The sequence below is a fragment of the Rhopilema esculentum genome, chromosome 4 (assembly GCF_057945365.1).
Source record: "Rhopilema esculentum isolate cy_ngs chromosome 4, ASM5794536v1, whole genome shotgun sequence".
NCBI lineage: Eukaryota > Metazoa > Cnidaria > Scyphozoa > Rhizostomeae > Rhizostomatidae > Rhopilema > Rhopilema esculentum.
Window position 1 is genome coordinate 3,239,633 of NC_142818.1, and position 26,976 is coordinate 3,266,608.

The window sequence follows — 26,976 nt, forward strand, 5'->3', positions numbered from 1 at the left end:
TTGTGCAAGGCAATATTATGTTTAAAAAAGATACTTTTTTGAAGGGCTAATAATACCGTATGTTCAACTTTCCCTAATAGTAATGCGTATATTTTGTTAATGGTAACAGTATGTTACCAAAAAACAATTAACCTTGGCAGTTTCCACTGTGGTATATAGGTATAACTGATAAAAGACGTGTTAACATTTGGATACTTGAGGATACTTGAGATTGGAATTTTTCAATGATGAAAAATGAAATAGATATGCATGAAAGCTGCATATAAAATTGTTCACGTGACCACACCCTAGGGGAGAAAGACACGCCTTTTGGTTGGCAAAAATAGCTGTACCCCTGAAGAATTCTTTTCTTTTCTTTCGATAAAGATTCCTTGTGAACCCCTCCAATAATCCCGGACAAGTGCTTTGAATATCCTACCTACGTTTTAAAGATGATTTTTGGTAAAAATTTTAGACCAAACAAAAATTGCAATATGCCCTAATGTTTTTTGATTGAAATATCTGCTACAAATAATCAGTCTGCTTTTTATACACAATTCATCGAATTATTTTTGACAGAAGCGAAAAGAATTGGAAAATGCATGAACTTTATTTCTATTTTGTGTTATTCGAGATTGCAAGCATTTAATAGTTTGAGCAGCTGTTCATTAACACAGGTGAGAGAAAGCCACTGCAAATTACAAACTGACGTACATACGCAAATATGATTTCATATCTTCGTCTCTGAATTCCTGTCAACCCACGTAGAGATTCTAAATTTATAACTGATTAATTTGTTCAACAACAAAATTTCTTGCTATCGCTTGCTTGATCCATAGTGACCCATGTCGTTTGGTTTCATTCGTCAAAAACGTCTGTTTTTCGAAATTTCATTCTTCGGAACCATTTCTGCAGATATTTTTCGAAAAATAGGCAAAAATTTCGGGCAAAGAGGTGTCTAAGTCAGACTTAAAACACACATACCTAAAAATGTAAGTAGGTCAAGACCAAAACATCTGCTTCTGTCGCACACCTAAAATATTAAAAGCAGTTTTAAGAGAGTACCAAACAATTTTCGTAGTTATTATCAGGGAAAAATTGAATTGAACTCACAAACCCGAACAAGTTTACTCTATAACCAAAAGCAAATGTAGCACCAAGTAGAAAATATCTTGGCTCTGACTTGGACACCCCGTTCTATTGTTACCGTAAATTCTCTACTAAGCCCCCCGGGAGCTTATTGATTTTCAGCACTTTAAAGGAAGGGCTTATATGAGAGGGGGGCTAAATTGAGATAGGGGGCTAATAAATATTTTGTAATAAAAACCATTCATAGTGGTAAACGAATTTTTTGTTATTTGCGAAATAAAAAACATCAGATCAGCCTTCTATATCAATAATATTGTCATCGTCATCGTCATCACTTATTATTTCTAAAATATCTTCTTGGGCCATGTCGCGTTCTGAAATCGAGCATTCGAAAAGGCCAACTTCATCCCTCAGAGTACCAACGGCCTGTAATCTTGTTAAAAAGCTCTCACATAGCCCGTGCTTAATGCAAATTAAATATTTGTCTTCGGATCTGCCGTGACTGGAAGAGACATGTTGTGAATTTTAACTTGATGCGAAGTATTGAACGACCAATGAATAAAATGAAAGTCTCTGTTTTTTGTCAAGTTTACTTATTTCTGCATCAGTGAAAGTTTTTAGGGGGGGGGGGGGCTAAATTGAGAGGGGGGCAATATAAATTTTTCTTTCTGAAAAGGGAGGCTAATAAGAGAGGGAGGCTTGATTGAGAGGAGGGGGCTAAAAAGAGAATTCACGGTAAGTCCGTGAATGAACAAGCATGGCGTCAATGGCTAGAATATATTTGGAGTCAGTTGATGTCTTATTGGAGGATACAGTCACAACTTTGACTAAAGATATGGGTTAGAATTCAATTCTCTAATCAAATGCAACCTGCTTTACAACGCAGTAAAGCAAAAGGTTCCCAAAACAGTTCTGATACAATGCCTGCTTCAGACGGTTTTTCACATTAGCTACATAAAATACTAATTTACTGATCACGGTACCAACAAGCTACTCTACAATACTAAATTTCAAACAAGATGCAAAGGGGAACAAAGTGTTTTGCTTACCATGTGGCCATTGCTGCAAAAGGTAAATATACGCGTACCTACTGTAAGAAGAAGGAATAGTATTACTGTAAATCCTCGAATTTTACTTTTGGATGAAGGCTTATTCGAGGAGGGGGGTTATACGGGGGGAGGCTTATAAAATTATTGTAAACATTAAGAAGACATTGTAAAAAGACCTCACTTATTTTAGTAGGAATTTCTTTATGAGCATTTAATTAATTACTACCAAAAGTATGAATTTAGTGCGGGCTTATTCGAGGGCGGGGAGGGGGGGCTTATTAACAATTTGTAGTTCTAGGGTGGGGGCTTATTCGAGGTTGGGGCTTTTCCGAGGGGGGGGGCCGATTAGAGGATTTACGGGATCATATATCAATATAAAAACAAAGATAAAATAATTTGCAACAAAATAAAATATTGGCAAATGTTCATTCAATGTATCAACTTATAGCCCCCTCCTCTTTAGATTAAAAGTTATTGAGATTGCTACAATAAAATAAATAAGAAATGCTCATTTTATCTCAAAAGAAATAGCATAGCTAGTAGAATACAATAAAGTCAAAGCAAAATAAGAAGGGTGCCAAAGTAACAAATGAGTTAACATAGAATAATAGATATGTCATTTGTGACAATACTCATACCCAAGGTGGTCAGGACAATTGATAATACAATGAGTAAAGGTTGGGAACCTGAAAGTTGCCTTTGGCATAATTATTGAATAGATTAAAGGTTAATCTTGTAAAAAACAGTTTATCAGTTGAAAAGTGTCCTAGTCTTTTGCAGGTTGCTCTTGAACTTATTGAGTGTCAACTTTCAGTGGGAAAATATTAGAAACTATTTTGAGTTAAAACCTTCTGCTTTAGATTATGAGCTGTCACATCACGTTCTTGAACTTGCTATAAATGAATTAAGTTAAATTTTGTGATAAGCACTAGGTTAATTGGATAATGTATCAAAGGCAGTGATGGAATTTAGCCGCAAAAGCACTGCGATCGTAGAAAGATGAACAGTCAGCAAAGCTAGCTTTCGTGCCAGCCATTCAGGGGTCTTTACTAGGACAATTCTAAGTTTATAGGCATCTAATTATAAGTTTCTATTTAAATGTTCTAGTTTAGAATTAGAAAATTTTGTTATATTCCCTTGGACAAAGTAATCCATAGGTACAACTGAAGTGGAGTTTAGAAGTTATTCGTCTCCCCAGACCTGTTTCAACAAGTGAATTCTGGTCTAGTTGAAAAATCATATGGTTCTTCTTAGGTATTGACATTGTCCTTCAAATTCAGGGCTTTAATCTTGTTGAAAATTGGCACCGGTAATAACTTTTAATGCGCTTGGCACACATCTGCTTCTTTCCTGTTTCGTTCAAACCACGTTCAAAGTCATTTTTTCAGAACAATGGGATATTTCGGGACTCTTCGGGGATTTTCTAGCTAAAATAATTGATATGCTCCTTGGAGTGGTGCACACCTCAGTCACACCACTTGTCAGAAATAAAAGATGAGCTAGCGTAACGAGTAGTTATTGAGATGAAAAGTTTTCTAAATAGTTTTTGTAAAATATATTGGAAAAAGAAATGCGTTAATTCTGATTATCGTTTTTGGAAACTAAATATCTCTAATCGTATCAATAAAGTTACTCTGTCATCAGATACTTTGTAGCTCAGGCCCTGTAAGTATCACTGTTTCTGCGACCTGCAAACGACGCCACTCATTTCCAATGGTTCCTGTGTTTTTGTGTCTAAAGAAAATGAGTTGAATTGTTTAGGTCTTCATTAAATCAATAGGAATAGCCTCATATATCAAGGCTCCAAATGCTTAGAGGGGCTGTACGTAGTGTAAAGATGCATTTTGACATTCTAGGGAATATCAGCAGTGCGACGAAACAGCAATGTCACTGGGCAAGCAGGGCTGGGCCCTACACTTTATTCGATAACAGACTGACAACATCACTACATCAATGATGTTTCTCCATCAATTAAGCTGCCAAAAGCACAGCATACCGCAAAGGAAACTTTGAACATCATTTTCCCACGATAGGAAGGGTGTTGTCTCAAAACCTCTTAAGGGAGCAAGCTTGGTACCCCGTTTTCTATGCCAGGCAATCTAGTAAGGAACCTAGTAAGCTTTGAAATCATACCGCCCTCCTGAAAAGTCTCACTTTGTGGTTTGAAGGCTATCTTTGTTAAGATGAAGCAAACTGAAGAAGAATTATCAAAAATTCCTTTGGTGGTTCAATGTACTCACAGCTTTTCGTCTTGTCGTTGCTTACCAAATTATTTTGCTATCATACGTAACTTGAATTCGGTCTGACGATCAATAGTTGCTTCCTCTTTTGTAGACTTAACCACACTGTTTGACTATAAGAGACACAGGTCAGAAGATCATTGCAAAAGCTACAGAAAGTAAGTACCGTCCCATTCAGAAAATCAGCCCTTGTGCTAATGAAATACGAACGTGGATTCAGTGTTTTGAATTGTATCAGAAATTCTTTTTGTAAGTGCTTTGCCGAATGCTGCACCTATTGTTCCTCAACTGACGAATTGTTCTCTGCTCAGTTCCAGCAGATCACGCCGCAAACATGATAAGCTAGAAGGATTTCACTTTAAAGCTATCGGTAATTAAGAGCTGGTCCCAGAGCCAAAGGGAGGAATCGAGAAGCGACAGAGTGATCTATTGTTTGGATTTGCTTTTCCATCAAGAATGCCCTGCGTTTGACTAGCTGGAAATCTGAGAACGCTTAAACATAGTTCATTGATATGTTTGGTAGACCGTATTGATTTGAACACATTCGCAGTGACATCCTTTTGGATCCAAGAACACTTTTCAGGCTGTGGTATTAGAGACATTTTGACGGGAGAAGTGTGAGGATGATGACGTTTGTTACGCCGCATCGCTAGGCCTGTCATCATTATTTATCCAAGAACTGGAACAGTGAGTAGCATCAACTTGTTTTCCCATCTGTTACCTTGATACTAAAACATGTTCTCCTCAACAACATCATCGACAAAGTACCATAATAAATTTGTTAGGCAAGTCATTGCATAAACATAAAAGGTATTACGTCATACTGTTATTGCCTTCCACCACACATTTGCAACGCTAGCAACATAAGAAATAATATCTGGTTTTATACCTATATTTATATTGATATATGGGATACATTCCAAGAAAGCTTAATTATTGTGGCTACATCTTCTTGGATCTTTAGGTACCAGAGTCATGATTTTAATTCAGCTAATAATTTTAAGAAAATTAGCTCTTTTTGACGTTACAAGAAACATGAAAAGTTATGTAAAAGAAACAGGTTGGTTATGAAAAGATATTTCAGTTCCTTTAAAGGGTAATGCTAATCATTTGATGGTGCTTTATCATTCGCTAAATATTTATAGCTTTGTCCCAAAAAACATTGTTTACTGGTATCATGTTTCATGAAACCTTATGATAAATACAATAATCACACCATACGCTATGTGGATTCACGTTCTATGCAAAACAATCAATAGAATCAAGGCGTAAGTTAATCTTTGAATCAAATTTTAAGACATGTCTTTGCTTTTGTATACCAAACAAAATTAGGCTGATAGCAAGGGAATATTATTTAGGATGAGTAAAGATAAATAGAAAATAGCTTAAATTACTGGTTAAATTATGTGTTTCTGCTGTCATTCTGGTCAAAATTCTCAGGAGATGCTTATTCGTTGTTCAAGCGAAACAAACAGTAGGCCTCTTCTCATTAAATGTATGAAAGCATTCCGTTGAAAGTGTTTGCAATTTATATTCTGCAAGTCATACATTTCCTGGATGAAAATTAGTTCGGAATAAGAATTTCAAAATGAGCGCAAAGAGTTTTTCCAACATAAAAGGGTTATATGCGGGAGAATAGTTTGGTTCTTCAGTCCATTTGTCACATCATCCACGCTGAAGGTTTTGTAAAATTATTAATTCTTCCAGCTTGGGGTTCTTACGAAGGTTTCACTTACAGAAAATCATTTGGGTATGTTTAGTTATGGCAAGCCTTGGAATGCAGTCATTTCGTAAGTTGCATAACATCTTTTAGAATTGCCAGCCAAGATTTTCAACTTCAATTTTCACTCCAGATAAGGGACACACCTTTAATGCTTTCATAGTTAACTTGTAAAGTGTTATTTGTCTTTTATTTTATTAAATATCACACCGATTTCTGAAGAGATGCTAAAAAACAATGATAATTTCACGTTCAAGAATTAACCTAAAACCATTTTGAGATAGATGCTTCTTAACCTTGTATTCACGTGACCATTGACGTCAGATATTCTCAAAAATCGATTTTTAATAGATTCAATTCGTGGTTATGATGATATCAATACAAATCTAAGACAATATCTTTATGCTAGGCAGGTCGTACGCAAATAAAATGGCAGGCTGATGACGTCACAAGTCCAACTGAACTTTAGATTTAACACGGGCCCTTGAAAAGCAGTTCTCCGCAAGTAACTGGGCTACTGTGCTTAAAAGATCAAAACATGAAATTAAAACTTTAACAATTCCAGTTCAAACTACAGTTGCAAACCTCTCTATTACATAGGTAATTTGTAATTGGCTGACCTGTTTTCACAAAATTAAACTTTTACAATCGTAGCGATAAAACGAAAAGATCAACAACAACAAATTAAATTCAAAACCCATCATATTTAAAAAGCAGTTGCTCTAGGTTAGTCCAAGTTTAGTTTCTACAGCAGAATGGAAAGGCTTGAAAGTTTGGAGATAAGATAACGTTTCTGTTGATTGTCAGTAGAAAGAGAGTGACATATGTCGATGAAAGAGCTGCAGGAGTTACCAGTTGGCATACTTGCTGACTTTCTGCTAGCGTTGCAGATGAGATTTGTTTCAAAGCCTATGGTTAGTTCTAAAGCGTACAGACAATTTTCCTTGGTTTTGAGAAGCAAGTCAGGGCGTTGTTGATCTCCAGTTATGATAGAAGGGGAAAGAAAGACTGGTATTGAACCTGACAGTGGAAATTCAGGTCAAACTGATCTTTTGAGAGGAGTATTCCACTCAAGGTAGCGATCAAGCCACCGGCGAATGCAACTGAAATTTTCATACAGGATTAAAATTAAACACTACAAGGCTGCTGCTGTTAAATTATTGACATTTTCAAAAACGGCTTATGACAATAGGCTCAAATTTTTACAGCTTTTCAAAATTCTCTTCATCAGCATCAATGCAAAGTTTCATTCTATTAAACCAAGTAGCAAAACAATTTTTCATTTGTCAACAGGAAGGTCCGAAATCGCTTCTTTAAATGCTTCCACGGCTTCATCCGGACTATCAAATTTCGTTCCACGCAGTTTTTCTTTGATGGTAGGGAAAAGGAAAAAGTAACAAGGTGCCAAGTCGGGTGAATATGGTGAGTGGGTGACTAAAGCCCCGGTCAAATGAACGGAACATTTCACTGAGCAACGCTCAACATGCCTGCTCAGTAAAAAGTTCAGTTCGCTTGACCACTCGCTCAGCTTTGCTCAGCCCTGCTCCGTCTTGCTCAGTCTTGCTCTGAGATGTTTGACGGCGATCAAAGATGTTTAGAGAGTCATTAAACATTTCTCGCCATGAATCTAACAATTTTGGTATGAACTGGTTTACATACCAATCTGCATTAACTGTGCGGTGATCACCAAGAGGAATTGTTGCCACATGGCCTATTTTTCCGAAGAAAGAAGCGATCATCTTTTTGCCGACGCTTCTGGAGCGCTTGAATTTTTGTGGTGGGTGCTCCTCCCGAAAGATCCAAACTGACGACTGGCGTTTTATTTCTGGGTCAAATTGGTAAATCCAACTTTCATCACCTGTGACGATGTCATATACACTTTTGGACCTTCCACTATCAAACTTTTCAAGCATAAATTGGCACCAGTTTACCCGATGGTCTTTTTGTGCCTCTGTTAGGCAATGGGGTACCCAGCAAGCTGCAACCTTTCTCACTTCAAGATGATCGTGATAAATTGTTTTTAATGCTGTCGATCCAATGCTCACTTTTTCCGCATCCCCTCATAGGTCACTCGGCCATCTTTTTTAAGTAGCTTTTCCACAGCAGCTTTAGTTTCGGGGACCACAGCCGTTGGTGGTCTTCCCGGGTGGGAGTCATCTTTCAGACTCTCCCTCCCTCGTTTGAATTCTGCAAACCATCGAAAAACAGTTACCCTTGATGGTGTACGATCTTCAAAAGTTGCAACTAGTTGTTGTAGAAATTCCTCATGTTTAATCTCTTTTTAAAATCACAATATATCATTGCACAAAAATCGCATCTTTCAAGCTCCGTTTGAAAATGAAAGTCCCCTCTTTTAAAAGTTTGTTAAAAAAAATATATTTTGGTTAAAATGGACAAGAATTTACAAACAAAGTTTATAAATGTGTAAGTTTAAGGAAACCTGTTTTACAACGTTGGATTTGGCGCGAATTTTGAAAACCTCAATAATTTCGGAGTGACCCTCGTATCAATGCGTCCTGTCAAATGTAAAAAATAGAAAGTAAAACCACCAGAACCCTATAAAAGCATGTAAAAACGAATGTATAGAACATAAACATTTACAGCTTTTAATTAAAATCATATATAACATAAAAAAGTTGTTTTGAAATGTTGCATAAGTCGCTGTTCACAGGCACTGAAAGACTCGTTGTTCCCATAAAAGAGACCTGACCAGTAACAGAAATAACCACGACAATCGGTAATAGACTTTACAATTTTTCTACCGGCAAACAGCACATTATGCAGGCATTTTTGCAGATGTCTTAAATCGTCAGTAAATCTTGTGTAATCAAGGTTTTGAGGACAAGTTTCTGCTGAATGGTGGACGCATAAATGTTTTATTTTTTTTTATTTCCAGATAAAATGTTACAATACAAATTACATTCTACTTTACTTGCTAATTACTCTACGATACTACAGGTACGATACTATGGAGAGCAATAGACAATGCCAACCCCATGGCCATTACATGCAACTAGACGCATAAATGGCAAACCATACAGAAAAGATAGCTGTTAAAAGTTTCGAAAAACATGGTTAATTGCCAAAATCGCTTAGTTAGCTTTTTTATAACTTCTTATGGGTGTTTAGAGTGGATGTTATATCTAAGTCGAGGGCTGTATGTTCAGGAAAAATTCCCTTCAGTTGAAAAATTTAGGTGGAGGAGTCCTGTTTATAATTGCTACATACTGATAAGGATAATCCTGCACTTAGAATAAAACGTTGTACAATTGCAAAAATACAGGATGTGAAGGTCTTTTCATACGAGAGGCCCCATCTGATTACAGAACTAGAGTGTATCCTTTTTACCGGATTTAGTTACTTTGTTATTTACAGTTGGACAGCCTTGAGCCAAAAGGGCAGCGTAAAATGATATTTGAAGTATTCTTTGCCTTTGGATGTTATTACAATGTCAATCCATGTGCCATTATTGACCCAAGCTTGTCAGAAGTAGTGGGAAATTTGAATTAACACTCCATTAAACTGCTGGATGATATTCTGTCTCATTGTCATTCGACAACTAAGTCAGAAGAAAAAAGGTTCAAGAACCAAAATCTGTGGGTTCAAGGTTTGAATAATAAGCGATAAAATGATTCCACGATACTGAAACCAAACTAGGCCAAGCCGCTTTAAAGACAATTAGAGACGTATGATGATTCAATTGACAGCTATCAAGCGTTAAGTGAAGGAAATTTTGGATGGTATGGATATGTCCCCGAGTGTATCCTATGAAAAGGCTGGTCAGACAATTATGACAAATTGATAGCATAATTCCTAGTAGGTGTGTGATGGCTTGCAAAGGTCAGGCTGAAATCAGCTCACCATCATAAGAAGATCTCTTTTCTTCTTATCGAGACTAATTGCACTAATGTGATGTTTACTTTTAACTTTTGCAAGTGAAATAACGTGCACAGTAACTCAACAAGTGAAATAAGGTTAATTTTTGCCCGGGTCGACAAAGCTGACATCCCGGCAAAATTAGCTGCCTCGATATGGTGGGATTTAATTCACGATGAGGCGTTCAATGGCCATGATAACAACAAAACATATAACTTAGGGCTTTCATTGACGAAGATTGATCTTGGTGTTTACACCAACCTCTGTTCTACAAGGATACGCGGCTCAAAGCAGCTTACTAGAAATAAAACCACTTGTGTTTCAACAAAAACTTAGTTCTACAAATTGCCAACATTGCCTGAAGTGGATGAATACAGCGCATAAGGGCCCAGCAAAACGATTAAACATTTTAACCAAACATAGTAAAACCCGATCGTTGTTCCATCTAGCAGTTTTTGAATCTATCTACATAAGCACAAAAGCCGCTATTGTGTAGACAAAAAGAGTTCATTTTCACCTTAAAACTCCATTGGTAACATTCTCAATAGGCAAGCGGCACTGATTGGTCAACCTCTACAGTCATGTGCTCAAGTTTCTGATTGGCCTATTTCGATCCATAACTGGGTATATATATTTCCTAGCGTAGAGTTTTCGATCTATGTTCTGATGTTTGAAACTCTGAAGAGTGTCAGACGAAAAACTTTGGTTTACTCAATTGTTTGCTTTTTCAAAGCAATTTTCAAGTTTTGTAGCACCAAAAGATTGTTAGAATCGACGTTCTTGAATAAAGTCCACATTTATTGTACGTTTTAAATAGACAGAGATATCAGGTAAGCGTCTAGAAAAATATCCGTTGTCTTGAAACCAGACATTCTATTATCTTGGTCGCGTACCAAGATGTAGGAGTCAGACAATAGCTGAAACTGGTTTGCAGATCTATCTTGAGTCGCAATGTTTTGGAACATGCAAGGAACTTGAGCACGATGACGAAAGAGTTTTGCCATTAAATACTGTAAACGACTATATTCTTGGATATCAGGAACTCTTATAATAAATTGATAGACGTAAACAAGACGTCTTTGGTAAAAATAATCGCAAAAGATATCGCCTTGGTATTAAAAGCATTAACCTTTTCAACCAGAAAGTGCAGAGAATGGTTAAAATGTCCAACTAATATACATGCTATGCAAATTAACATATTGATGAGAATCCGAACACACGCAGTTAAAAAATATCACATGTGATTAAATAATTCATAAGATTTATAACCTTTAAGTAAAGCTAGCATTGCTATATATCGATGAACCTCGCTGGCTTCTTTGAATGTAGAGAATGTGCAGTGATATTCCCGAGAATTTTCCATTTCTTTTGACATAATATCGTATATTTGGCAGAATTTTTTAAATCTAGCAAAAAATAAACATTTCTCATTATTTTGTTGTCTGCCCTGTCAATTTTTGATTTTTAAAATATAATCATTGGCTATAATCATTGTTTCTATTAAGCATAATTGTACCTGTACTAAATAGAAAGTAATTAGGGGAAGGAGCACCTGATTAACAGGATTTTGCAATGTTTACCTCGATCATTCTAAAAATCTTGATAGCGGGCTATGCTCAAAACGTCGTTAATAATTTCGCCATTTTTTCCTGGTACAATTTTGCTTAAATTCCTAGTTATATTCTTTTATATTATACAGCATGCAACTTAGTATATTTACCTTCAAGTTATATATAACAATGAAACTCTGGTCTATTAATTTGGATTAGGAAAATAAGAAGCTGCCACCATTTTGAAAATTAAGCTAAAAGTCCATTAGTTTGAGTATTTCCATCTTAGAACGTTGGCGGTTTCACGAGCAATTTTGATTTAATAGTGGTCTTAACATTCATGACCATAGCTCAAACTTTAAAGAGAAACGAGTCAATACAGTTTATCCGTATTGGCCACCGCCGTCCATGTCACAATCACCTTGCTCTCAGCGGCTTAACTCTTTAAAAACAAAATGGATGTGGTGCGACAGTACTTTTATTGGAAAGTAACAAAGATAAGGCGACGGGCGTCAATAGGTAGTTGTAAGGAGGGTAAGCCAGCCTTGAACTGAAGATTAATTTGGTCAATATTCAAAATTTTTCTGACATGGTGGCACATGGCTCTTAGGCCACAAAAGACCAATTGGCGGTTTAGGTCAACTCAGCATTTCAGCACCTTCCTTATGGCCCTATTTTTGACCATTCCTTGTTTCTCTGAAACGATATTTAGAAATGATGTTTTGAGAACTGACATAGGTATTTCGACTCTGCCTCTTTATAAAAGCATACTGTGCTTTCATATAGCTTTTTCCTAAATCTTCCACAAATGGACATGTGTTATGAAACTGAGCACGAACTATCTTTTATGATACATAAAAAACTGTTCTATGATAACTGATACAAACAGCAATTATTTGCCAGAATGGAACACTTCGAGCATGCTGCTAGCCAAGGTTGGAAATCGCAGCTCTAAGCGCTAAAAGGTTTCAATTTCAATGATTGAAAGACAGATGTGAATGGCACACTTATCCTTTCGGATATCCGTTTTATTTTTCAAAAATCTGAAAATCAATATCCCTAGGCAATTTATTCGGCTTCTTCACTCGACTGTAACACATTGCTTTGGAACTTGGTATATATTGTATGTTATAAGTATACTCCTTATTGAAAAAAACTTTATGGAAGATCCAGCATTCTTCATTACATAAAAAAATCTTATTCAACAACGTGTCCACATTTGTTTGTGCTAGCGTAATTCAGTTACTTAGCTGAAAACGATAAGTAGACACCTTGTTACGTTGACTGCTTGAATTCGTTTCCCAGCCCTAAGGAATTTGCCGCAAGATGCATCTCTAAGTCATAACTTTACCTCGCACAAACACCGAGTGACCTGGGAGCGAGGCAACTTATATCGTTGGAGTCGCCAAAGGGAGGTCATCGTTTAATGATGGCTTAATGAGCTCGTTATTTTCAATTCAAAATCTATCGTCGAAGGATGAAAAAAATTAGACCTTTCATTCATTTACGTTATTATTCATATGATGAAAAATAGAAAATAAATTGGTGGAACTTATACCAGATGTCATTTCAGAATATACTACCAGCAATATTTGCTTATATAATGACTCAAGCAAAATATGTAGCATACATACAATGTAGAAATTCCACACAATTGCTTTAACTGTCTATATATAATGCAAATATATAGAAACGTTTGTCCATATTCGCAGTTTTGCAATTATGAAAGTTGAGATTGAACGGCCTTGTGCAACAAACGTCATTACTTTTTACATAGAAAGCTTTTTTAATAACTGTGCTCAAATGAACGACTGAGGTAGTCTAGAAACTCACATTTGCACAGGTGTATTCATACACACCAGTATACGATCAGTAATATACGATCAGTTATTAGGCGACGCTTGGAATGACATGCTCTGATATCATTCTTTTCAAGGTGTTTGGACATCGCATAGGTTGATTGAATGCAATGATTGCTTGGAAACTGATGAAACACCTGAAGTAAGACAGCTGCAAAAAGATGAATTTCCAAGGAAAAAATTGAATTGAGTATCAAGGACGACTTTGAGAGAGCAGAAGACAGCACGCAGCGAAAACGGCATCATTTAGAGCAGAATGGCACCGAGAAAGGCCACCAAGATTGTGTTTCTTCTTATTATTCAGATGAGTAGCTGCGCTTCGTCAGCAAGCTCTAACTTCAGCAACAGCACGGCATCGAATCAAATACAGTCATCTTGTCAAACATCGAAAATATCTGCACGTGGCATCGGCATAACTGTGTTTTTGATCCTAGTCATTGTAGTTGCTGTCGTGGGTAATGTTATTGTAATTGCTGGAATACTGTATTCTTCGTCACTTCGTTCGCAGGTCACTAATTACTTCATAATATCGTTAGCTGTCAGTGATATACTTATTCCGCTTATTGTACTGCCATTTCGAATCATGACAGCAATTAAAAATGGATCTTTCTGTTCAACAGACATTGCCTGCAAGACTGTACTTGTTCTGAGCACATATTTCGACATCGCTTCCATAACAAACATCCTGATCATCAGTATTGACCGTTTTATTGCAGTCAGTTTTCCCTTGAAATACTCGAGCATCATTTCTGAAAAACGGGCACTCGCCTCAATTGCATTCGTCTGGCTCTATTCTGCCACGTGGGCTGGCCTTGGAATATTTGACTGGAGATCGCCAAACAGAATAGCACTGAAAAGTTTGGTAATTCGAGGGGCTGTTCGATGCGGTATTGAGAATAAGTATTACTGGGTATCAGTCTACACGATTGTCCTGCTAGTACCACTTTTTGCAATCGGCATCATATACCTGGTGATACTTCACGAGGCACTTAAACATGTGCGTGCGATCGGAGCTCTGGAAGTAGAGTTAAAGCGAGAGTGCAAAACAGCACGAAGAAGAAGGATGAAGCAATTCAATTCAATGAAATCCGTGTCAGTTGTCTATGGCGCATTCCTGGTATGCTGGTTGCCAAGCTGTGTTATAACGTTGCACGCTCTCCTCAACGAAAAGTGGTGGTCACGCTTCCAAAGAGAACACCCCGACTTATTTCATGCTATGTATTATTTATTCATCCTAATACTGCCGCCACTGAACTGCACGTTGAATCCTTTCATATATTCATTATTGCACAAGAATTTCCGCACAGCATTCAGCTTTACTGTCCACAGAATGCTAGGAAAACGATTCAACAGACGTTTAACGGAGACGTCCTTCAAAAACTCTTATGAAGTCAAATCAAAGAGAAAAAGAGATGCATCGAAAAGCTATGGTGTAGGCGAAGATGGAACAGAAGAACACAAATTCTAAACGATTTGACTCAAAATCAAACGGACAGTACACTTGGTATTTGTGGAAAAAGCAAAAATGTTTCTTCCAGGACAATAAATTGCTTTGTAGATAAAAATTGCTGGTCAAAAGGCCTGTTTAGACGTTGCGGTGATGTAAGTAATGAACATCGTAAACTGTAAGAGAGTTAACACCAGAGAGAGGATCAAAGCCAAAATTACAAAGTGAAAATCTCATTGTAGAAATAAATTCCATTTAAGAAGAATAGCAGGCTGATCCATATAAAACTTGCCAAAAACAATTCCAAAAACATAGCTTCGCATAGAGCATGGTTTGAACGAGTGTTGATTTGGTAACAGACACACGTTTATGAGTTCGAAGGGTAATAGTTAAAAATGAGTTTTGTAGGAAAATCAACCTAAATTTGAACGGTAAAACATTTGTAAAATAAATTCAAGATAGAATAAAACCAGCTAGGAAACTATTTCCACATCAAACCAGCTACAAACAGATTTAGTTCGGCTTGTCAGCAAAAAACATGATCAATAAAATTCCAAGTCGGCAAATTCAATGTCGGCAAATTCCACGTCGGCGCCCAGACAGATGATAAGAAATTTGGGCGTCTTCTATATTCGGCAGAAACATTTTTAGCAATTATCTGACAAGTTTTGAGCAATATGATGTACGGTTTGCGAGCGTTTTTGCAGTTAAACTGATATAAAATCTTTTACTATAGTATTTCCATCTCAGCACGCATTTCGTGGAAAGTGAAGATAGCGTCGACATCAATATGACATGAATTTGTGAAGTAAAGTAATCTAAATGAATTTGCCTTGCGTCATAGCAATGAGCCTATTGCGTCATAGCGTCGTTTCTCGCTTTAACATCGTTTCTCGTTTTCTCATTCGAAGATCAGTTCATTGGTTATCTTTTCGCTGGGATGCATCTTTTAATTTAACTGAGCCCTTCAAAAGCTCAAAGAAATGATGTAAGCATTCGTGAAAATAATAAGTCCTTGGTGGATGATTTGCATCTTCGAGAAGCTGCAGTCTAGCATTTTTGATGATCTTCTGTAGACATCGTCAACGTAAAAGCTAGCGACTTATTACTAGTGTAAAATCATCAATATAGTAGAGTGAATAATACTATTCAGCTATCAAAACAGTTTCTATTGTAAAAGTAAAGCATTTTAGGATAGTTCTCTTACTTTCTTGCCATATTATTAAAAGCTTTGTAAATATTGTCTCGACATGTTGTATGAGTTGAAGCTGTAGATGCTGCACAAATTGATTTAGATTTAATGTGAATAGCAGTCACGAGTAAGATGCACTGTAAATAACTGAATGCATTCGTTCTCAAGTAATTGCAAGGGCTAATGCCTGTTATATGTATTCATTTATGTAAATATACTGATATTCTACGATGTTCAAGCTATAAACACCGAGTGATTTTTGTTTTATCGTGCTTGCAGAGATAACTGCTTTACGATGGGAGTTTTCACACAACGGCAGCATCACGATACGAAACATCACGATACATCACGATATCTATGAGAGGAGATGAAGACGAGAAAGCCTTCAAACGACTGAGGCAGCCCCCCTCTTAAGGCCAAACAGCACTGAATACAATCAATACTAAACAGGCTATTTGACGTCATTTCAACTATAACGGTGGCTATTAGCCCATATGTGAAGTCATGCACAAACGCATTTTTTAGAAGAGAATCTTGTTAAACACAACGACTCGAGCGTATCATGCTGAACGCAAGCTTCAGCCAAATCAAAATCGAAAGAACTTGCCTGGTTTTGAACCACAAGTTGGTCAGTGCAAAGAAAATAAGTGTCTGCATTCAACTGAGTGGAGATAAATATATTTGCTTTAAAAGGTTTGAAGAATTCAGTATTGAGGAAAGGACTCTAAGAATGTGCCCTTGCATAGCACGAATGTCTTTGGACAGCACACAAATACAGGATAGCACATAATTCTTTATAAAGACTTGAAGGTTTAGTACACCCATACACTACTTGTATGTCTAGCCAGAAACCACCAGGACTTTCAATAGTGAAACATAAAATATATCAAACATTTCATTTTAAATCGCTTTTTATCGTCCGCTAAAATTTGTTTTACAAAATCAATGCTGAATACATGTTAAAATCACGGATGAAACGATCGCTGGAATGCATACAATCATGATTAAAACTTTCAGTTGGAATTTAAAGCGGACCTTCTTAAACACAGAAAGGATCAGTCTAAATAATAAGAGTCAATTCAATATATATGATTTAATTCAATATACAATTACGTGACAAAAGTATTAGGACGATCGCCTCAGCAAATATGGTTAACCCTTTGCTCAAAGAACAACATAGAAAATCGGTGGAACATAACGAGATTGCTGGTTGAGATTTTCAATTGCAAGTTTACCCAATTGTAAAAATAAACATGTATAGATTCCTTAGACAAGTTCAATTAGCTTGATCTCGGATGTTCTCCAGGAATCTGGCAGCCGCCATTTGCATTGGAACTCACCGAAATAATTTTGCAATGAAATATTTTCGGATACAGGAGGAAATCTCAAGAAAATGCTGAAAGAGCTTATTTTCGGTCTTAAAAGATTTCATTTCTCTAAATTTTTCTATGATGACTAGTTGTTTTCAATTACATCAAGGACTTGACTTTGACGGAGTTATTGAAAGACCATTATGTTGTTATTTTTGAAATTTTTTTCACAATTTCAGCATATCAAGGTTTATTGTTTTGCTTAGAAATAAATGGTCTTCGCAAAGAATCATTACTTGTTTCTGTACTTGCCTGGAGACTTTCCACAAATAATTGGACAAAAATATTCAGCGTTGATTGACTTCGCACACAACGCCAGTTTGCAGATGCCATTAGGCCCAACCAATAGTCTGCCTACCCTGGCCTACCATTCTTTTAATTTTAGTCGGCATTGTTAACTTATTGTTCATGTAAATAACATGTGTTGTAGACTTGCTGCAACCAAACTTTCTTGCAGTTTCAGCGAACAAATGACTCGCTAGGCCCAAATATTTAATTGCTTCTCATTCTCTGTCTGGTCACTTTTGTGTTTTCGGCATTGAAGCTAAAACGTTGATATTTTCCATTTCTCCCTGACATTTTGTTACTTTTCTATCATAGAAAGGTAGGAAATAAATTGAATTTGCTAGGAATCGCGTTTTTGCTGACACCATTTCTAGAATCCCGCCAAAACAGCAAGATTTGTTCAATGAATGTTAGAATGCTGGTTTGGAGCCGCCATTTTGTTATTCATCGTCCTAATACGTTGTCACGTAAGTGTACATATATGGATCTCATCCTAAAAATTACGTTGGATATAAGTTATTGGACAACTGTTTCTTAACGATGCGAAAGAAAACGCATATAAGAATATCTAATTACAGCACAAAAAGCCAGCATAAGGTGTTCATAAAGTCAGTCATTTAAAACTAAATATTTTTATGGTAATAAAAGTCCTATTATAAGCAAATATTTTTAAAATACGCTATGACATTTATATGGAAAACTAATTGCCAGAATTGGCTTTGATTTTACTCCGGTTAAAGAACATTTGCAAACTATTCTTATGAAGAAAAAATCCTTAAGGAAGTAGTTTGCCAAGAAGAGGGGTATTCACTTTTCTGTTTACCCCAGCTAGCTCCTGAGCAAAGCAAAGGTTCTAAACATAAAAAAGATGGACGTAAGTAGCTTTCAGCGTGATGAAAAACAAGGCACATCGGAGGCTTTTAAGACAGTCACTAGACATAAGCTGCCCTGGCCAGAAAAATGCAACAGGATTTGAACTAGTAGCCTTAATGCAATGTGATAGCAAATGGCCGCACAAAATCAAAAGCAACTTATCTATCTGTGAATAAGCAACTTATCTATCAACCAGGATAAGAAACTCGAGAAATGTTAACTCAAACAGATACCTCAGTACACAACTGGTACTTTGCATCTGTTGAAATCCAAATTGTTGAACAAATGAAATAAAATCAACTAAGAGCTTGATAGTTTTAATGGAATGATTGGGAAATGGGTTGGAGCTAAATGTAAGTGCAATAGTTGCATGATCATCACACTGTAATCACTTATTTAAAGACATTTTCATTGAGAAATCATTGTTACCCATTTTAGCTACAAAGAAAAGGCCGGATTTGAAATGAGCACACATATTCACACAGCTACACAGACAGAATTCAAAGCCTCCTTTTAACAAATCAAAAAATGGATACAAAAAGCTACACTCAGTCCAACTCTAGATATTTCTAAATTCTCTAGCTTACAACACCCGCTCCAAATAATGGATTCGCACATAATTTATTAGAAACTACCGTTGCTTTGTATTATTTGAATTGCCAATGTATCAATGTAGAAATATAGAAACCTCTTCATAACCCCTCCAAATGCTCTCTGATTGATTTACGGAGTACTGCGTAGGAGAAATCGGCATCAGCCTGGGTGATGCACATCGGTGGCTTGATTCTAAATACCTGGGTGAAAAACAACACAGCCTTTTATCACAAGAAACAGACATTTGGTGAGGAATGCAGCCCGAAACAAACATGAACTTCGGAATATTCTTAATCAGAAAGGATCTCAAACCAATTTTCCTCCTAAAACCTCGAAGTACAACACTAAAACTAAACATATAGGGCTAGGGGGCAGGATTCCCTAACGGTACCCCCTGTCTGAAGGTTAAAATCAAACTAGTTGCTACAAAGTTGAAAGATAAAGACATTTCAGCCCTCGCAAAGCCCCACTCTCGGAAAACTTCCGGTGCCATCAGTGATATATTTCATTTTTTAGATTTAGCTTAATTATTTCCTTGGAGTAGCCTCTTGGCAAGATGTTGTCTTAAGACCAGACCAGCCAGTCTCGAAAGAGGTTGGGCCCTTGGTGTGCTTTGCTGACAAAGTTAAGAAGGAGAACGGACTGTTGAAAAAAAACTTTTTGAAGAACAGGTTTACTTTTTAAACTTATAGGTCTTGTGCCTTATCCGTGTGACATAACCTAGTAAGACGACAGCAAAGAATCGATTTGTTAATAAGATTTTATTCATAAACAGACAGTCAAAATTAAGAAGCCTTAGATGAAGCGGAACAACAGTGAGAACAACTTGGTTATTCAAATAATTCAATGCTTCAATAAAAACTTGCAACATCTTACAGGACAATATTCAAACATTTATAAATACATATTCATATCATTCAATTTCTTTCTACTAGTAAATTTTTTTTAAGCTGCTAGTTATTAAAAGAGTCAAAGACATATGCACAAAAAACTGATCTGATTGGATATAAAGATCAATGAGGTGACTCAAGTGAAACTCGATGCGGCGCAGCCACCACAAAACATACGCAGCTACCACAAGTTTGCGCAAAATGATAAGAAAGCAACAGCGTACACTTGTCAAATAGTGGATACGAGTGAATCCATGGTGTGTCAAATATTCTTCCGAAAGAATTTCATTTGCAGGCTAGATCGGATCCATCTGGTAGGCAGACAACTTCTTGTTATATCCTAGCAGAAATTCGTTTGATAACCTGGAGAGGGTCTTTAACCTCAATAAAGCGGAACCTCGATTCTTTTCGTAACCAAATGATAGTGCCATACAAATACATATATTACCCAATCGGCCAGCTTTACCAGACAGTACACCATTCTAATTCATTCTATCCAAATGCCAGTAACCAAATGTCCTCCTCTCTCTGCAACCTTTCTCCAGCCAGCCCTAAACCCTGCTACAAATCTCCCCAAACACACCCTTCAGTTCTCCTCAATGCTAACATAACGCGATATCTAAAGCATAGAAATCTGGCTCTAAAGGCTGCAATACACTATCAGTTTTAACTGATCGGTTTCAAGTCACAGATTTTTTTCGTCAGTTATGCCTGATCGATCTACCCGTTGACACGATCAGTCAAAACTGATGACATGGTATTAGTTTCCTTCATTTTCACGATGGACTGGACAGCGACCCGGAAGGTGCTGCTGTGGCTTTAATTATAGCTTTCAAAACGAAAAAAATTTCAAAATGGAGGGAAAGATCTTCATTGGTTAAACCATGGCTTCAAAGACGAGTACAGTTAGGTGCCTGTGCTAGTTTGTTAAATGAGCTTCGCCTTGAAGATGAGAAAAAGTATAGAAAATATTTTGCATCGCGATCTTTTTATAAACAAGATGTAACATCCAACAAACTTGGTTCTTCCTCTGAACACTGATAAAAAATTCTGTTGGCTCGATGTATTTCTTTTCGAAAAATAGATTCTCCACATGATGCAGTACAAAGAAGGGATTAACACCCGCATCGTTTTCAAATGATGGTCGACATTCCGTTTTGATTGCAAAGTTGAACATGTCCAACTTTAAAAAGGACTGACAGTTCTAAACTGATTGCTGAAAAAACGTCTGTTTTTAGATGTTTACACGATCAGTTTTTCTGCCACCAGTGAAAACTGACAGTTTAAACTTATCGTGTATTTCAGCCTTAAAGAAATCTAAGGAAGGACCGATGAAATCTCGCGTTGCATGCGTGGCAGCATCTTTTATATGTGAATTCTTTCAATCTTTCTTTTAAGCTTGTTGTATTTTACTGAAACTATAACCATTAGTCTAGCTTATATGGTATTTAAATGCATGACCCCCTGTAGTTTAGTTTCTTTTAACTCAGGGGCTACTATGCCTAAAAAAAATTTACAATGAAAGGCATGAAAATCAAAATAAGGGTGGGGTTCACTTTTAAAATTCACCAGTATAGAAAAGAATACGTACATTGCCAAATCGGCCACCTTTTCCAAACAACACTCCATAGTTCTTCGTTCTCTCCCAAATGTCAGCCATCTCTTCTGCTGGCAATGGTGTTTTCGTTTCCTATAAAAAGACAAATGCACGAATAAAAGTCTAATGAAGCTCGAGAATCTCTCTAAAAGAGAAATCTAATATCTGGTCCTCTATATTATCTAGCAACAAATTTAGACCTGGCGTTAAGAATACGATCAAGATTCTCAATAGGCCACTGTATGGATAGCGCGACTTGATTACATCATTGTGCATACAACATAAGGAACATTCCTACTGAGTTGCATTAATTGGGAAACGAGAGCATTTGATGAAACGAACCACCTCCGAGTTCCAAAACGAATGATATTTGACAAATTCATGAGTACTCCACTAATCAGGGTCGGAAAAAGTTTCGGACCATAGGACCACTCGTTTTAGAGATATTTTACACACAGAAAGAAGAATTGAAACAATGATACACAGGTAAAAACTACAATTTAGAGCTATTAAAGTTGAAAATACTATTAAACAGTGATTGTCGAAAAAGCTAGTACAACATCATAAGCTAAATAAATAATGTTTTCAGAGCATAATAATTCAGTCTAGATACTATGATGTTTTATTGTGAAGGCTCCTTCAAGGATCCGTGTCTGGAAAGAGGTTCTATATTAGTAAAAGTGACATATTTTGCATTAAGCGAACGAGTAGAAATGCATTATTCTTAATGTTTTTTAAGAAAACGATGTGAAACAAATAGCTTTTATCGTAGTTGGTCAAATATCTACATTTCAGATCATTAACAAAGTCAATTCCAATGTTTCAGCTACCTTTCCTTTCTGTTGTAGAGCAGGAAATCAAATTCCTCGTTTGTTGCCTCATTAAAAGAAAGAAAAATTTGCTAGCCTTTTCTTCTAAAATTCCCTGCCCTCTAAGGATGCTTGAGTAACTCATATGTAACAATGAATGGCATAATTGAATGAAAATAATGATGGGGAACTCATGTTTAGAATCCGAAGATAGATGCTAAGATTCGATTCAGAAGGATTGAGAAAGTTTGTCACCAATCCGGACTGCGAGAAGAGCATTTTCTTACCTTGTCAGATACCATCTCTATTCCAATCATAAAACCCTTTCCGCGTACATCACCAACAATGGGGAATTCGTCTCTCAATTTCGCATACTTTAGCAGTAGAGATGTGCCAATATCATTTGCATTTTCTTGCAACTTCTCTTCGTCAATTACCTTAATGAAACAAATTGCAAATAAAAAATAAAAAATAATCAATGCATATAAAAAACAAGTCGATTCTGAAGATTCTTTTAATTTTGTTCCACAAAAAAGGATCACGGTTACTTTATGTCACGAGTGTACACATTCTAGGAAATTTCTAATTTCCTTCCTTGCAGTCCCTGTCAAAAATCCAAAAATCCGCTCTTTCCTAGACCCTTTCAGAATTCTGCTTATAAATTCCATGTCGCATTACCTACCTCAAATTTTAGGAAAATAGGCAACAGTAAAAAATGAAAATGCCTTTAGTAGATGGCACCTTTTTTATACAAAGTACTCCCAAAAGTCCGTACGTAAACAAAGTTGCTGTTAAGCAAACTAATTTTCCTGCCCTTTCACTGTCACACTAAGATGAATGAATTTGAGAAGTTAATGTGATTGAAGCGAAACTCTGGTAGTGAAAGTTTCCGTATTTAATACTGCAAACAACTTTCTAATAGAAATTTAACATAGACCCTCGATGGGGATTTTACTTAACAGCTGATACATAGCACATTTGTCGGAGAACCCACAACGTTTAGATACGTAAATACTAATTTAAATAAAAATGCTTCTTTAATTTCAAATAGCAGCAGAAAAATTAAAAACATACATCCATCACTGTTGAAGCTACTTCAGATGCCACTGGGTTACCTCCAAATGTGTTGAAGTGAATTCCTGTCGTTATACTTCTCGCAATCTCTGAAAATTTCAATGAATGTATGAGTTACAAAAATTAACGCTATGGTTAGGACCCATGTGACTTTGCTTTCATTAAGGATAGAAGCCACGGCGAAACATATTGAAGATTTTCTATAACCAAAAGGGGTTAAGATTCAAATCAACGCAATCACATTACTTCTTCACTAAAAATTGTTATAGGCACTAGCACTATAAAAGATACTGATAAACAAGTGGAGTGGTGGCTGAAAGTTCGTTTATGCAAACACATGAAACTGCCCTTTTGGAGATTTGTTTTTAATAAGCATAAGTTAGACGCTTACAAACAAGGTGTTTGATACTCTCAATTTATGTTGATAGTACAAGGCCATTCGCTTGGCTATTACCTACTTTGTAATCAAAACATAACAAATTAGATTGCAGGATTTTGCAACATTTTCTGTGTCTGCGTATAATAAGGTCTATGCTTAATAATTTGTAAGTACTTAAATAGCTACTAATGATGAAGGAGTAGACTTTCCCAAAGTCTATTTTATGTTAAATCCGTAAGGCATTCGTACTACTGCGAGGGTATATCTAAACTGCGGAGGAGACGAGAAAGTAGATATGCCCTCGCAGTAGTACGAATGCCTTACGGATTTAACATAAAATAGACTTTGGGAAAGTCTAATGAAGGAGCAGCCTTAAATACGCAACAGCTGATATCACCACGGTGACGCTTGATGACGTGCATAAAGTGAACAGCTAGTCAAATGGAGATATCATTTTAAAACATACCCGGTGTAGTAACAACTGCTGCCATTGGGAACCCGTTTCCAATGCCTTTAGCCATGGTGACTAAAAATTATAAAGATAGCGAGGAGGTATAATACAGGTGAATCACTGTACATAAATCCCTATGTATCTAGTACAAAAATCCCTGGGAAGCTTATACTGAATAAAGCAATGAGTAACTCTGTTTCTTTTATCCATATGTGAAATGAGTTTTGAAGGCAACAAGACATCTAAAAGCGTATCATTTTTGCATTGAGATATCTCCTAACATCAGTGTATAAAAGGGATCATGAATGTGGCCATTGTTTTTCAATTCGAGGTCTCTTCATTGGTGACGCCAGGGGAGGGCTAGGGGGGGCTACAGCCCCTCCGTCGGAAGCATCTAGCCCCCCATCGGAGGAGATTTTAGGTTATTGTCGGAGCAAATTTGACGTACGAAAACTACTTATTTCAGTCATTTTAGCCCCCCTGTCGGAAGCTCCAACACCTCTGTCGGAAGATTTCTGGCGCCACCTCTGGGACTCTTTAGAAGGTTTTTAATAAATAAGCTTGGCAGTTAAGTCAAGCTACGTCACTCTAGATCAGAAACGGTATAACCATTATCTTTAATATTTCTATCACCAAAAGAAAGAACCTTGACCCACTTGCTCACCATCCGATTACGTCACTGAATGGACCACTACCTCAAAAGTTTTACTGGACTGAAAAGCAACTGATTAACTGAATATTAATGGAAAACGATACTGTCCTTTTTCGAGATAACTTACCAATATCAGGGATGACGTCATGACCTTGGAACCCCCAGTAGTGTTCTCCTGTTCGCCCAAAACCAGTCTGAACCTGTAATTTACAACCATATTATTTTGTAAAAATTGTCATTAAATTACATAATTTGAAAGAAAAAATTTAAGTTTGCTATAAAAATGAAGAAAACTTGTTCAGGACACAATTTATATAATAACGAGTAAGGGAGTACGAGGCTTGCAGCTGTAAAACCCTTTAAATTAATATTTGCGTTGGTAACTGAAGCTGTTGGTAATAACTTCTGGTAACTTGTTCCACAACTCTGCGATTCTTTGCGAAATTTTGTCTTACATTCAAGCGATTCCTTTGTTTAAAAAGCTTGAGGTCGTGTCCTCTTGTTTTATTTGTACAAAACTTGAAGAAAGTTGTATACTTCAAGTCGACGATATCCTTCATGAAATTGAAAATCGATAACATTTCTTTTCTAGCTCTTCTATTGACAAGAGTTGGGAGAACAAGGGCAATAAGGTGCTCTTTGTAAGGCAATCTTTTCAGCGATGGCACTAATTTTGTGTCTCTTCTTTTCACGCTTTCGAGCGAACGAATGTCTTTGACGAGGATTGAGCTCCAAATCGCGCCAACACATTTTAATAATGGTCTAACTAAAGCAATGTACAATGTTTTGGAAGTTTCAATATTTAAATACTTGACGGTTTTTCATTGAAGCGAGGACACCGTTCGATCTTCTTACACAAGTGGCGATCGTTTTTGTAATGTTGGATTGGTTTCGATGAGAACTCCACGGTGTTTTGTCTATTCCGATTCTTTTATTTCGATGTGATGCTTGTTTTTTGGACAACAATGTAATAAGTATTTGAGCCTTCCCTCTTTCCGTTCTTAATTGTTTCGCGCAATTTAGAACACTTTTGTGCATTTAGAGACAACTGTCATAGGCTGAAACTTCGATTCGATCAATGTCATCCTGAACTCGTTGGTAGCTGCCCGAGTTTATTCGGTATGATTTCAAAGCATCGGCATATATCTTCAGGTAACTGTTTTCAATGCAATCTGGTAAATCATTAATATAAATAAGAAACAATAAGGGCCCAAGGATGCTTCCTTGCGGGACACCATTAAAAATGTTTGACCAAGGAGACTTGAATCCATTCAGTAACACTCTCTGCATACGGTCTTGGAGTACATTACCACTAATTCCATACGAATTTAATTTCAAATGAAGCCGTTGATAGGGTACGGAGTCAAATGCCTTTGCGAAGCTGAAGTAAATTACATTTCTTCTAAAACCATATTGATCCTTTGAAAAAGATCATTTGCCTCTAAATGTTTCACAATTTCATAAATTGTGATGATAGAGTAGCGATCAAAATTTCAAAATACTAGAGCAACTTTGAAAGGTTTGTTAGGAAGTCATATCGGAGACTGAAAAAAGAAGATTGCCTTCTGTTGGATAATGGTTAATAGGCATGAAAGTTTCAACTTACCTCATCTGCAATGCATAAACCTCCTCTCGACCTCACTTTCTCATAGACCTGTTTTAAGTATCCTTTTGGGTACTGGACGGTTCCGCCAACACCCTAAAAATACAGGAATGTCAAGGTAAAAAGTACAGGAATCACAACCAAAATATCAACTGTCTTCGTCCTGAACAAATTTTGCTTAACCTCGAGACATGATTCCTACGCAAACAATTCTCTCGCATATAGAAAAAATGTTAAAATCTGGTATTGTTTTGTATTGTATTGCATTGTTTGCTACCTAACTTCCGAAGGTAGTTTTAGGACACTGAAAAGCTATGCTTATCGAGCAGTGTTTTGGTCTTTCCTCTCGATGTGACCACACCCCGTGATTCCTACCCATGGAATTACAGAGAGCTGAA

General features: G+C 36.7%; 2 protein-coding genes across 3 annotated transcripts in view; one reads left to right on the plus strand and one right to left on the minus strand.

Moving 5' to 3' along the window:
- Nucleotides 1-26,976, minus strand: part of LOC135691333 (alanine--glyoxylate aminotransferase 2, mitochondrial) — a 55,200-nt gene that overhangs the window by 2,024 nt on the left and 26,200 nt on the right. For both annotated transcript variants that reach the window (XM_065209169.2, XM_065209170.2), the window contains exons 11-19: nucleotides 26,582-26,674; nucleotides 25,103-25,175; nucleotides 24,339-24,398; nucleotides 23,494-23,582; nucleotides 22,707-22,856; nucleotides 21,605-21,703; nucleotides 4,358-19,323; nucleotides 2,118-2,158; nucleotides 964-1,012 (exon numbers count right to left, since the gene is read on the minus strand). In XM_065209169.2, coding sequence (XP_065065241.2) covers nucleotides 19,222-19,323; nucleotides 21,605-21,703; nucleotides 22,707-22,856; nucleotides 23,494-23,582; nucleotides 24,339-24,398; nucleotides 25,103-25,175; nucleotides 26,582-26,674 — 666 coding nt within the window. In that variant the 3' untranslated portion in view covers nucleotides 964-1,012; nucleotides 2,118-2,158; nucleotides 4,358-19,221. The remainder of the gene's footprint in view (nucleotides 1-963; nucleotides 1,013-2,117; nucleotides 2,159-4,357; nucleotides 19,324-21,604; nucleotides 21,704-22,706; nucleotides 22,857-23,493; nucleotides 23,583-24,338; nucleotides 24,399-25,102; nucleotides 25,176-26,581; nucleotides 26,675-26,976) is intronic.
- On the plus strand, nucleotides 13,619-16,247 carry LOC135691335 (histamine H2 receptor). Its single transcript, XM_065209173.2, has one exon. The coding sequence runs from the start codon at nucleotides 13,619-13,621 to the stop codon at nucleotides 14,828-14,830; it is 1,212 nt and encodes a 403-aa protein (XP_065065245.2). The 3' UTR covers nucleotides 14,831-16,247.